This window comes from Garra rufa, chromosome 20 (assembly GCF_049309525.1).
Source record: "Garra rufa chromosome 20, GarRuf1.0, whole genome shotgun sequence".
In the NCBI taxonomy this organism is placed as follows: domain Eukaryota; kingdom Metazoa; phylum Chordata; class Actinopteri; order Cypriniformes; family Cyprinidae; genus Garra; species Garra rufa.
Genome location: NC_133380.1, coordinates 1,341,607 through 1,355,022, shown reverse-complemented (window position 1 = coordinate 1,355,022; position 13,416 = coordinate 1,341,607). Strand labels below are relative to the sequence as shown.

The window sequence follows — 13,416 nt, the reverse complement described above, 5'->3', positions numbered from 1 at the left end:
GCTCTGCTGTTGTTTGTAATAGCAGATGTGAGGGTTTTTCTTAAATAGGTTAAAAATGTGGGCGTTTCAGGACTGACAACACATTCAAAACAAATATTATACTTATACCCATGAACAAAAATACTAAAAATCTAGCTTAATTTTTGTTTTTCCGTTTCTCATTTCTCTTCATTTCCTTATAGGTAGAAAATCAAATCAGATGTGAACAGACTGAAATGACAGATTCTTTCCTGTTTTTGCATTTTGTTGATTCTGTTTCACAATATGACCAAAGTCATGTTGGACCTCAATAAATCTGAACAGACTAACACACCATCACCATCAGTTTAGGTCACTAATAACTACTCAAGCTGCAATGACCAGCAGTGTTTTTCATGCATTCATCAGAGGAAACGTTTATTAGAACAAAAAGAAAACATTTGAATGTTACATGAAGAATCAACAGTTTGTAGACAACATCTTAACAAATGTTGTCAGATCTTCTCATCAGGTTGTCTGAAGACTCACTGGTGTGAGAGGTTTGTTGTTCTCCAGGGTTGCTCTCCACTAGACTCTGAATGCGGGCCAGAATGATCTCATTGGAGCAGCTGCAGTCTCCAGAGCCGTAGGGGGCGCTGATGGTCAGAGCGTTCGCCACACGCAGAACCTCCCCGTCTTCGGTCACAGGAACTCGGTTCTTCTCCAGCCACACTCGCAGACTCTCTCGTCGAGATTTCAGCTCCTCCGCACTGAGAATCTGCGTTTGGCTCGGCAGGAAGATGCTCTTCATTCGACGCTCCGTTTCCTCCGTTCCTCTCCCGAGGATCTGGACGTCTGTCACCGCGTGACCCAGAATCACCCTCACCGACGGACGCTCGTTCTCCTGGACGCTCACCAGCACCACACTGCAATGAACACAAGCTCAGATAATCACATGATTCACCAAATGATTCACACTGATTCAACATGCAAATAATTTACCCCATGATTTATAATGATTCAAAACCCAAATAATTTACCTCAAAGAAGCAACATGCAAATCATTTACCAAATGATTCAAATTGCAAATAATTTACCTCACAGTTTATGGAAATATTGGAAATGTTGATATTTTATTTGAAAATAATGCAATTATGATAAATGATTCAATTTATTTCATGATTCAAAATGCAAATGACTCACCAAATGATTCAAAACGCAAATAATTTACCTCATTGTTTATGGAAATACTGATTTTTCATAATTTAGCTTATGATTCATAATGATTCAAAACACAAATAATTTTCTTTGTTATTTATGGAAATAATATTTTATAATTTACCTCATGATTCATAATGAATCAAAATGTAAATGATTCACCAAATGATTCAAATTGCAAATAATTTTTCTCATGATTTACGGAAATAATGGAATTTTATTTGTAAAATAATGCACTGATTCAAAATGATTTAAAATTTATTTCATGATTTATAATGATTTAAAATGCAAATGACTCACCAAATGATTCATAATGATTCAAAACGCAAATAATTTACCTCATAATTTATGGAATTATTGATATTTTAATTATTTACCTCATGATTCAAAATGCAAATGATTCAGCAAATGATTCAAATTGCAAATAATTTACCTCATGATTTATAGAAATATTGGAAATAATATTTTAATAATTTAGCTCATGATTCATGATTCAAAACGCAAATAATTCACTTCATTATTTATGGACATATTGATATTTTAATAATTTACCTCATGATTCAAAATGCAAATGATTCAGCAAATGATTCAAATTGCAAATAATTTACCTCATGATTTATAGAAATATTGGAAATAATATTTTAATAATTTAGCTCATGATTCATGATTCAAAACGCATATAATTCACTTCATTATTTATGGAAATATGGATATTTTAATAATTTACCTTATGATTCAAAATGCAAACGACTCACCAAATGATTCATTATGATTCAAAACGCAAATCATTTACCTCATTATTTATGGAAATACTGATATTTTATTAGTAAAATAATGCAATTATTAGTCATTATCAATAAGATTCATTTCGTAGTTATTCAAAATGCCAATAACTGTCAGAATTCATAATAATTGATTCACCTCAAGATTCATAATTATTCCAGACGCAAGTGAATCAACGATTCATTTGAGTCGAAGTGTTTTCAGAAACCCCTCATCCTAAAAATGCATTTACATTTTACAAAAGTCATATTTATAAATACTCAAATACTTCTACTCATGACTTTGTTTTAAATTGAGTTACAAATGTAGAAAATATATTACAATTTATAAACTATTAACGTTAGCTTCGAGATGCAAAATTAAGTCAGAGAACATATCAAATCAAACAACCCTAAACAAAACAGAGAAGCGTGTTTCGGTTATGAGCTGAGGTTGTGTTTAATGATGTTTACCTGGCAGAAACGGGGTCCACCGTGAACACGCGTCCCTCAAAGCGCTGCTGATCTCGAGCAGTCACACAAACCTCATGATTGACGAACTCCAGCCAGTGCTGAGGACTCCTCTCACTCCACTGCAGCATCACGGCGAAATACCGATCACTTAATCACCGATAATCGATCAGCAGCGACTTCATCTTCACCGTCAACTTCTCCTCAGAGTTCGCGCGCACGCAGGACGCAACAAGCTGGACACGCATGACGTTATAGCCGTGAGCGCCCGTGTGATTGGTTGACAGGGTCAGAGAGCTTTTCTTTTTTAATATATGCTTTTTTTATTAAGAGAGTAGAAGGTGTACGAAATAGACAACACAAAATAAGCCTAATGAAGCAAATAAAAAAATATTTAGATATCGTAACATGAGCGTCATAATAAATGCAGAGCTGCGCATGCGCAGGCGCGTCATCGTTTGACAGGCGGCTGTTTGTTTCTGTCAGGATTTCTTAATTTCGTTCTTCATATTATGTCGCGACACGGGCGACACGCAGGCGGTGAGTGTCATAAATCACGATAAATAAACCCATGCAGACGTAGAATCTTCATCTTATGTCTTTAATATGTCTGGTAATTGAAGAGGTTTGATGTTGTTTTGCACTGTAATGGCGCCCTCTCCCGCGCTGTAAACACTGCTAATAGTAACGTTAATTAATAATAATACTGCTAGAAGTTGTGAGAATGATAACGTATATAGTTTATATGCATGTTATTTTTATTTGTAGTTCGATTAACTATCAGTTTGTTGGGTTATAGATTATTATTAAGATGTTTATATTTATGTTTCGTTTCATTTTCGTTTTTATGACAGTTTGCTCTGTATTTTAAATGAACTTTTTATTTTTAAACATATGTGCTTCAAGAGTTTAGCTCAAACAGTGAGTGTTAAATTAATTTTTTTTATGTATTATGTATTTATGTATTACATTGTTTTTGTTAGCTAACACGTACAAATGCATTATTTAGTTGAAACAATGCTGGAATAAAATATAAAGATTAACTTTAAATGTAGAAATGTTGCCTTTGCAACTTGCTGAAACAAATAAATTGAAGTTAAAGCACTAAAATAACTAACAGAAATATAAAACGAATCAAATGACAAGAAGCACAACAAAATTACTAAAATGTAAACTTAACAGTAAACATAAGAACTGAGAATATAAAAGCAAAAGTTTATTCAAAATGTAAATGTGTGCTATAATAGTGTATAAGAATATTCCACTACCAGTCAGAAGTTTTTGGACAGTAAGATTTGTAATATTTTTATTTAAAGAAGTATCTTCTCCTCACCAAGCCTGCATTTATTTTATCCAAAGTACAGCAAAAGCAGTAATATTGTGAAATATTTTTACTATTTAAAAAAAATGATTTCTATGTGAATATCTGTTAAAATGTAATTTATTTCTGTGATCAAAGGTGAATTTTCAGCATCATTACTGCAGTCTTCAGTGTCACATGATCCCTCAGAAATCATTCTAAGATGCTGATTTGCCGCCCTTAAAAAGATTTCAGATTATTATTATTATAAAACAGCTGGTTTCTTTGATGAAGGTCTTTATCATCACTTTTGATCAATTAAAAGCACCTCTGCTAAATAAAAGTATTAATTTCTACAATTTATTGGACAAAAAAAAATGACTTTTGAATGGCGTAGTGTATAATGTTACAGAAGTGTTTTTATTTCAGATAAATGCTGATCTTTGGACATTTCTATTTATCAAAGAATCCTCAAAAATGTTTTGAATATTGATAATGATAATAATTATAATCATAAATGGTTTTTGAACAGCAAATCAGTATATTAGAATGATTTCTGAAGCATCATGTGGCACTAATGATGCTGAAAAATTAGCTTTGGTCACAGAAATAAATTACATTTGAACAGATATTCACATAGAAAGCAGTTATTTACAATTGTAAAAATATGTATGTATTTTGGACCCAGTAAATGCAGGTTTGGTGAGCAGAAGAGACTTCTTTAAAAAACATGAAAAAAATCTTACTGTTCACAAACTTTTAACTGGTTGTTTATGTAAAACATAAAAATATGTTAACAATTTATTTATTTAAAAATAATTAATATTAAATTTAATAATATATATATATTACATTTAATATATAATTCAAATCCTGTTAGTGTTGTGAATCATGTGCTATGAGTTGTAGGGGCAGAATTATTATTGACAGATGTTAAACCTCTGCTTTTCTCCCAGAAACGAAGGTGTACGTGGGTAACCTGGGCACCGGGGCAGGTAAGGGTGAGCTGGAGCGGGCGTTCAGCTATTACGGGCCGCTGAGGACGGTGTGGATCGCTCGCAACCCGCCGGGATTCGCCTTCGTGGAGTATGAAGATCCCAGAGACGCGGAGGATGCCGTCAGGGGCCTCGATGGCAAGTGAGTGACTCCTGATCTGAGACTGATGCTTGTGTTATGGAATTATTTCTATTTTAAACATTTAATTAAATGCCATGTGCAGTTTATCGTGTAACAAATTACTAATAGTAACCAGATAAATGTGGATCTTTTAATTACCAACAAGCCTGAAATACGCTGCAACTCTTATTTTGAAATGTGTTTATTACTTTCAGCTGATAATTCAAACAGGTGAGGAAAATAAAATCATGTAATCATAATCATGTTACAATACAAACAGCATAAAGTAAACGTTGTCATTATTTATCAACACTAGATCATAAAGTAGATCACAGTAGTTTGAAAGATGTAGTGGTCACATTTATTTGATTAAATCATAAAACTAAAATTAAAACTAAAACAAAAACAAAAACAAAAAAAAATGTAATATTAATAAATACTATAAAAGTATATAAGTGATATATGAAAATCTAACATTACAAGATTAAAGTCTTAATATTTCAAGAGAAAAAGTTGAAATATTAAGGGAATAAAATTGAAATACTATGAGAATAAAGTTGAAATTAAGAGATTATTAAGGGAATAAAAATAGAAAGTCGAAATATTAAAGGGAAAATAGTCAAAATATTAAGAGAATAAAGTCGAAATATTAAGGGAACAAAGTCGAAATATTAAAGGGAAAATAGTCAAAATATTAAGAGAATAAAGTCGAAATATTAAGGGAATAAAGTCGAAATATTAAAGCGAAAATAGTCAAAATATTAAGAGAATAAAGTCGAAATATTAAAGGGAAAATAGTCAAAATATTAAGAGAATAAAGTCGAAATATTAAAGCGAAAATAGTCAAAATATTAAGAGAATAAAGTCGAAATATTAAAGGGAAAATAGTCAAAATATTAAGAGAATAAAGTCGAAATATTAAAGGGAAAATAGTCAAAATATTAAGAGAATAAAGTTGAAATATTAAGGGAATAAAGTCAAAATATTAAGAGAATAAAGTCAAAATATTAAGAGAAGAAAGTCGAAATATTAAGAGAATAAAGTCGAAATACTACGAAAAGAAAGTCGAAATTATGAGATTATTAAGTGAATGAAATTGAAAAACTATGAGAAGAAAGTCAAAATATTAAAGGGGAAATAGTCGATATATTTAGAGAATAAAGTCGAAATATTAGGAGAATAAAGCTGAAATATTAAGAGAATTAAATCCAAATATTTTAAGAATTAAGTTTAAATATTACCAGAATAAAGTAATATATAATAATATTTTGAGAGTACAGCCGAAATATTTCTTGTAATATTTCGACTTTATTCTCATAATTTCAACTTTATTCTTGTCATTTTGATGTTACCCTCAGAATATTTTGTCTTTATTCTAGACTTTTCTAGACTTCTATGACTTTATTCTCGTAATTTATTCATGTTTTAAAAAACCCTGTTTTTGTTGTGAATCTGTTCCATCTCATGATTTACCATGGTAAAGTGGTGATTATTTCTTTATTTCAAGCCTTGAGTGACAAATGCTAAAGTAAAGTATAATAATAATATTCTCAATAAGCAATTGTTGTAATATTTTGTGTTGTATTTGACAGCATATGAATGCATGCAGTCGGATGTTGAAGCACAGATGTTCCTTGTTTCCTGGTGTTTGTGTTCAGGGTGATCTGCGGCTCTCGCGTGCGCGTCGAACTCTCCACCGGAATGCCGCGGCGCTCCCGCTACGACCGCCCTCCCACCCGCCGGCCCTTCGACCCCAGCGACCGCTGCTACGAGTGCGGAGAGAAGGGCCACTACGCGTACGACTGTCATCGTTACAGTCGGCGGCGCTGGAGCAGGTACGGCCGTCCCTGATCTCCCCAAACGCCTGTCTCTGATCAATGACACTGCTGTTCATCTGCTGTTTCCTGTGTGATACTGTTCTCTCTCTCTCTGTCTCTCTCTGTCTGCTTGACTTCCTGTTGTTTGTTGGATTTGCGGGTTGACGGGGGGATGTTTTGTTGTTTTCTGCACTGATGTTTTCTCCAATGTTGTGTGGGATTTCATTTAATGACTGACCTGGTCAAAACATTTCAGGTTTCATCGTTTGATTCAGAGAGTCACGATCCTTTACGATTTCATGAGGCATCTAGCAAATCCCACACTTTTGATCGCCTGCTATGACCGGGGCACGAGCAGCCACACCCCTTCGCTGAGGCTCCTCCCACTGCTACTTAACTATTCGTAGCCCCTCCCCCAACCCAAACCAGATGTGAGAGCGCCAATCCGAGTAAATTCGGCTAGCGATTTGAGCCTACGCTTTTGATAAAGAGAGCATCGAGACCTCCGCAGCAAAAGCGCCTTACACACTTCTATCAAGTCTCAATCAAGCGATTTGGCTGTGAGTGCGGTCATCGTTAGAAATCCAAGAGAACGACTAGATGCAGAGGTCGGCTGATGATAGATACTTCTAGATCGTCTAAATCTGCTAGACCTCGGTTCCAAAGAGGGTCGACCTGCAAAGTTGCAAGGTTTATTTCAAGTACCAATTAATGTGTCTCTCTGTATATCATTGCCTGAACTCAAAGCAGTCGTAATGTTTAATGCTGTTAACTTTTTTAAATATCTGTTGGATGCTTTAGAGAGTTCTAGGGCTGGGCGATATAACACATTTCATTATGTTTGCGGATGTCGTGTAGAGATATCTCTTATTTTTTTAAATCACAGAAATAATTTTGCCCAATCATCGTTGCCAGTTACGCTTAAAATTGTATTTATTTACGCAAAAATCATTGCAGAAATGAATTATAAAATAAACAAAACAATGCAAGTTAATAAACATAAATGACTTAACCTTTTTAAACTCAATTGTGCAACATTTTAAAAATGTTTTAATTTAGTACAGTTGAGAAATGTTTTTAATTGATTTTTTTGAATTAGCTTTTGTTTTTTCATTTTAATTTTAACATTTTTTAATTGAAATTTATTTTTTATATAGCTGTATAGTTTTGTTAATTTAAGTTTAAGTTTAAGTTAAACAAAATGAAAATTTGAAATATATAATTATTTCTATCAGTTAATATTTTATTTTATTTTTGAGTAATAAAATGTTTTTATATGTGATTCAACCATTTAATTGCATCAGACTTTTGAATCGATTCACAAAGCGATTCAGGAAAATGAAGTGAACTCATGCGGTTAATGCGCTGTTATATGGTCCAGCCCTGTTCTGTACTGTAGCTGTAATGTTAATCTGTAATGTGATTGTTTAGTTTAGTTGAGGTCAGTGCCTGAGGGTCACATCAGTCAGTCAATCTGTGACACTGACACACGTCTCTCTCCTCTGTTCTCCTCTGGACTGGGACAGGTCTCGCTCCCGCTCCCGCTCCCGCTCTAGGTCCAGAGGGAGGAGATACGGGCGCTCTCGCAGCCACAGCAGAGGGAGAAGGTGTGTGTGTGTGTGTGTGTGTGTGTGTGTGTGTGTGTGTGTGTGTGTGTGTGTGTGTGTGTGTGTGTGTGTGTGTGTGTGTGTGTGTGTGTGTGTGTGTGTGTGTGTGTGTGTGTGTGTGTGTGTGTGTGATCCTTGATTTAATTGTATGTCTCGTTCATGTCTCAGGTCCAGATCTTTCTCTCCTCGTCGTTCTCGCTCTGGTTCTCCCAGACGCTCCAGATCTGCGACACCCAAACGCTCCAGGTGAGTGACTGATACACAGCAGTGGAACAGTAATTCAAAGAGAAAACTGATGCTAGAAGACTGTGAATGTTAATGTGTGTGTACTTAAGGTGTGTTCTAAATGTTCTTACGGTTGTGGTTTCAACCACTCTGTTGGAGCCGCAACTGTTTCTGAGGAACTACATTGTTTGGTGGAAAAATAATGTTTTTATTAATCATCATTACACTTTATCTGCTCTGTTTTATTTTGGGAAACGTATATGGAATTATAAAAGCAATAATCTCCATGCTGTTGAATGGATTGATTGTTTTTTTGCCTCGTCCAGATCCAGATCCTGCTCTCGTTCCCGATCCGGCTCGGCTCCCAGGAGCAGGTAACACAGGTTACGCTGCTGTGCTTGACGTGTTCTTATCTCTGCATCAGCTGTGTTCAGTCACATGGGTTTGAGTTGATGGAGAACTTCTGTTGCTTCAGGTCTGGTTCAGTCAGGAGATCCAAATCCGGCTCTGTAGCTCGAAGGTGAGAACACACACACACACACACACACACACACACACACACACACACACACACACACACACACTCGCACACACACACACACACACACACACACACACACACACACACACACACACACACACACACACACACACACACACACACACACACACACACACACACACACACACACACACACTCGCACACACACACACACACACTCGCACACACACACACACACACTCGCACACACACACACACACACACACACACACACACACACACACACACACACACACACACACACACACACACACACACACACACACACACACACACACACACATGTGGGTTTACATGTTTTATGGGGACATTCCATAGGCATAATGGTTTTTATACTGTACAAACCGTATTTTCTATGGCCCTACACCTAAACCTAGCCCTCACAGGAGATTGTGCACACTTTTACTTCCTCAAAAAAACTCATTGTGCATGATTTATAAGCCTGTTTCCTCATGGGGACCTGAGAAATGTCCCCACAAGGTCAAAATCTACTGGTATTCCTATCCTTGTGGGGACATTTGGTCCCCATAACGTGATGAATACCAGGCACACACACACACACACACACACACACACACACACACACACACACACACACACACACACACACACAGAGACAGACAGCTGCTATAATGTTAGGTTATTAATGTAAATGTGGCATGCATTAGTGATGGAAAAGCATAAACACACTTTTGTGTTATTTTCATGACTAAAGCAAAATAAATACACTGCTGTTCAAAAGTTTGGGATCATTTTAAAGAAGACTTTCCTGCTGCAAGGCTGCATTTATTTGAAATATAAAATACAGAAAAAACTGTAATATTGTAAAATATTACTGCAATTTTAAATAGTGGTTTTAATATACTTTAAAAAAGATTTTATTTCTGTGATGCAAAGTTGAATTTTCAGCATCATTACTCCAGTCTTCAGTGTCACATGATCCTTCAGAAATCATTCTAATATACTGATTTATTATCAGTGTTGAAAACAGTTGTGCTGCACAATATTTGTGTGGAAACTGATGCATTATCATTCAAACCTTAGGAGTAAATACGTAAAGCAATTCATACTTTTATTCATCAAGGACACATTAAATTACTCAAAAGTGCCAGTGAAGACTTTTATAATGTTACAAAAGATTTCTATTTCAAATAAATGCTGTTCCTTTGAACTTTCTATTCATCTGTGAATCCTGAAAAATAAAACTGATCACAGTTTCCACAAAAATATTGCACAGCAACATCGATAATGATCAGAAATGCTTCTTGAGCAGCAGATGGGAATCATCGTGAAATGTTCTTGCGGTGCGTCAGATGGTTTGTCGGTTTGCATCCGTCACACAATCTCTGTCGCATGCAAACAGCACAGCCACCGACACACTTCCTGTTCTTGTTAAACTTAAGAGGCGTTTTTGCTTAAATCTCAGCTGCTCCAAATCTAGAGCTTCACCTCAGAAGCAGAGGTAGGTCTCCCAAGCGGATGAGAAACTGTATTTGAGGAGTGGGAGCAACAGGTGACAAACAGCACTCAACACCAGCGTTTCTTGTGTTCTGCTTGCAGCCGGTCGGCCTCTCGAAGCCCCGCAGGAAGTGAGAGTCCAGAGCGAGACGACTGACGCTCATGCCGTTCTTCTCCAAACACCTCAGTTAGTTCATTGCAGTACATTTAAAGTAATAATTATAATGTGAGTTTGATTGTAAGGAAGCTTCAGTGAGGAGCTGAATGTTTTGAATTTTTCTGTAGCTGAAAAGAGATTTTGTGTGACTTTTGTACCTGTTTTGTTTTGTTTTGTTGTGTAGCACACACACGCTTTACTTGGGTTTTGTGTGTGTATTAAATGCAGTCAAAACACATTTCTCTCGAGATTTCTTCATGCACTAATGATGCTGTTCCAGCAGGTGGCGCTGTTCATCACAGAAAACACTGCTGGCTGCGGTTCAGTAATAGTTTTATGACGACTGTGTCAAAAACCTGACAAACACTGGCATCAAACACACAAATGGTGCAGTTTGTGTGTCTTCCTGTCATCTGTGCTGTGTCTCAAGTGTCCTATCCGCCTCATATCCCACAATCCTGTGCGTGCTCTTCACTAGATGCTGGAAATCATTGTATGTGTGGGTGTGAATAAAAACACCAAAGTAAATGAATTTATAAATGTGATCCTGGAGCACAAAACCAGTTGTAAGGGTCAATTTTTCGAAATTGAGATTTATACATTATCTGAAAGATGCATAAAATAAGATTTTCATTGAGGTATGGTTTGAAAATCTGCAATCTGAGGGTGCAAAAAAACGAAATATTGAGGAAATTGCCTTTAAAGTTATTCAAATTAAGTTCTTAGCAATGCATATTACTAATCAAAAATACGTTTGGTAGATTTACGGTTCGAAATGTACAAAATATCTTCATGAAACACAATCTTTACTTAATATCATAATGATTTTTGGCATAAAAAAGAAAAACTGATCATTTTGACCCATGCAATGTATTTTTTGTTTTTTTCTAAAAACAAGATAATCATTTTCACTCGTCTAGAAAATCCTTCTTGATTTAAGAATTTTTAAATATTTTGGCTGGAAACAAGACAAAAAAATCTAAGTAAGAAAAGCATTTTTTGCAAATAAATATCCAAAAATTCTTGAATCAAGATGCATTTACTTGACAAGTAAAATTACTTAAGATATTATGTCTAGTTTTCTGAATAAATAATCTAAATTTGGTTAATTTTTGCTTTAATTCTTAAATCAAGTAAAAATTCTTGTCTTGTTTTCAGAAAAAAAAGAAGTTCAAATTAAGTGAATGCCAATGGGGTAAGAAAAATTATCACATTTTCTGCTTGACATAAGACTATTTTGTGTTTGTTCTTAAAACAAACATTTTTCTTAGTGTGAATAAAACTTTAAATTCTAAAGAATCCATTTCTGCTTTATAGAAATTTTAGTGCATAGAAAGTGTCCATATATGTTGAATGTTTTTCATGCCAGTAAAGAAGATTTATATAATAGCAAAACCTGGTTTGGGAAACTGTTGTAGGTTGTTAAATGTCACGTAATGACACTTAGGAAGCTGATCTGAAACCAGTTTCCATCACATTTTGTGATTTGACAGATTGCTGTTGTTTCTAACCTGGTTTGAGGCCTGTAGTAGCGCATGAATGGATGGAGGACGAGTCCCGTTTATCAGCGCTCTGCTAACGCTCTTTTAATAGCTCCATTAGCTGAAGGCAGAATGTCACCTACAAAAACACACCGGCCTTCATTTATCACTGAGGTTATGTGTGTGTAGTTTACTGTATTAATGTATGTCTTCACTAATAAATCAGACACATTGTTTACACCTGAAAACAGCTCAAAAATCCCACAAACTGAAAGAGGAACCTGAGCCTGAACATTTCCACACCCGAAACACCCGCATCCACAGCTTCATAGTGGTGAGTTTTTACAACTACATTATTACAGACGAGGCAGTATAGCATTATTCACACTTGGCAGGGGTGTCGATATCAAGAATTGTGAGATGTAAATTGTAAAAATGTCAGAATTGCAAGATGTAAACTTGTAAAAAAAATGGATGTAAACTTCTGAAGGTAAAAACTGAGATGTAAACTTGTAAAAAAAAAAAAAAAACAGTTTAAAAGCCAAAACACTCAAAAAATCTAAATTGTGAGATGTAAACTTGTAAAAAAATATGGAGTGTAAAAAAATGGATGTAAACTTCTGAAGGTAAAAAAGTCAGAATTGCAAAATGTAAGCTTGTAAAAAAAAAGTCAGAATTGTGAGATTGTATAAACTAAAAAAATTAGGATGTAAACTTCTGAAGGTAAAAAGTCAGAATTGTGAGATGTAAACTTGTAAAAAAATATGGAGTGTAAAAAAATGGATGTAAACTTCTGAAGGTAAAAAAGTCAGAATTGCGAGATGTAAACTTGTAAAAAGAAATCTGTATTGCGAGATGTAAACTTGTAAAAGAAAATCTGTATTGCGAGATGTAAACTTGTAAAAAAAAGTCAGAATTGTGAGATGTAGACTTGTAAAAAAATTAGTATTGCGAGATGTAAACTTGTAAAAAAAAAGGCAGAATTGTGAGATGTAAACTTGTGAAAGAAAATCTGTATTGCGAGATGTAGACTTGTAAAAAAAGGCAGAATCATGAGATGTAAACTTGTAAAAGAAAATCTGTATTGCGAGATGTAGACTTGTAAAAAAAGGCAGAATCATGAGATGTAAACTTGTAAAAAAAAGTCAGTATCGTGAGATGCAAACTTGTAAAAGAAAATCTGTATTGCGAGATGTAGACTTGTAAAAAAAGGCAGAATCATGAGATGTAAACTTGTAAAAGAAAATCTGTATTGCGAGATGTAGACTTGTAAAAAAAGGCAGAA

At 34.9% G+C, this 13,416-nt stretch overlaps 2 protein-coding genes across 3 annotated transcripts; one reads left to right on the top strand and one right to left on the bottom strand.

Annotated features, from left to right (window-relative positions):
* Positions 1-368: 368 nt before the first annotated feature.
* On the bottom strand, positions 369-2,635 carry gemin6 (gem (nuclear organelle) associated protein 6). The gene is made up of 2 exons (XM_073825297.1): positions 2,412-2,635; positions 369-884 (listed from the first exon to the last, which is right to left on the bottom strand). Exons 1-2 carry the CDS (start codon positions 2,537-2,539, stop codon positions 461-463), a joined length of 552 nt encoding a protein of 183 aa, XP_073681398.1. The 5' UTR covers positions 2,540-2,635; the 3' UTR covers positions 369-460.
* A 224-nt stretch (positions 2,636-2,859) lies between these two features.
* Positions 2,860-11,544, top strand: srsf7b (serine and arginine rich splicing factor 7b). Of its 2 annotated transcripts, XM_073826148.1 has the most exons (9): positions 2,860-2,948; positions 4,665-4,845; positions 6,483-6,659; positions 8,168-8,248; positions 8,417-8,494; positions 8,800-8,847; positions 8,949-8,993; positions 10,462-10,497; positions 10,596-11,544. In XM_073826148.1, exons 1-9 carry the CDS (start codon positions 2,921-2,923, stop codon positions 10,648-10,650), a joined length of 729 nt encoding a protein of 242 aa, XP_073682249.1. In that variant the 5' UTR covers positions 2,860-2,920; the 3' UTR covers positions 10,651-11,544. The 2 variants fall into 2 exon arrangements, with proteins under 2 accessions (XP_073682249.1, XP_073682250.1); XM_073826149.1 differs by lacking the exon at positions 10,462-10,497 and having other exon boundaries at positions 10,596-11,539.
* Positions 11,545-13,416: the final 1,872 nt, after the last annotated feature.

Coding starts and splice junctions, on each gene's coding strand:
- gemin6 (XM_073825297.1), bottom strand. CDS start 2,539: ATGCTGCAGTGGAGTGAGAGGAGTCCTCAGCACTGGCTGGAGTTCGTC. Junction 885..2,411: donor GTGGACCCCGTTTCTGCCAG/GTAAACATCATT, acceptor TGTTCATTGCAG/TGTGGTGCTGGTGAGCGTCC.
- srsf7b (XM_073826148.1), top strand. CDS start 2,921: ATGTCGCGACACGGGCGACACGCAGGCG. Junction 4,846..6,482: donor GTCAGGGGCCTCGATGGCAA/GTGAGTGACTCC, acceptor GTTTGTGTTCAG/GGTGATCTGCGGCTCTCGCG. Junction 8,848..8,948: donor GGCTCGGCTCCCAGGAGCAG/GTAACACAGGTT, acceptor CTGTTGCTTCAG/GTCTGGTTCAGTCAGGAGAT.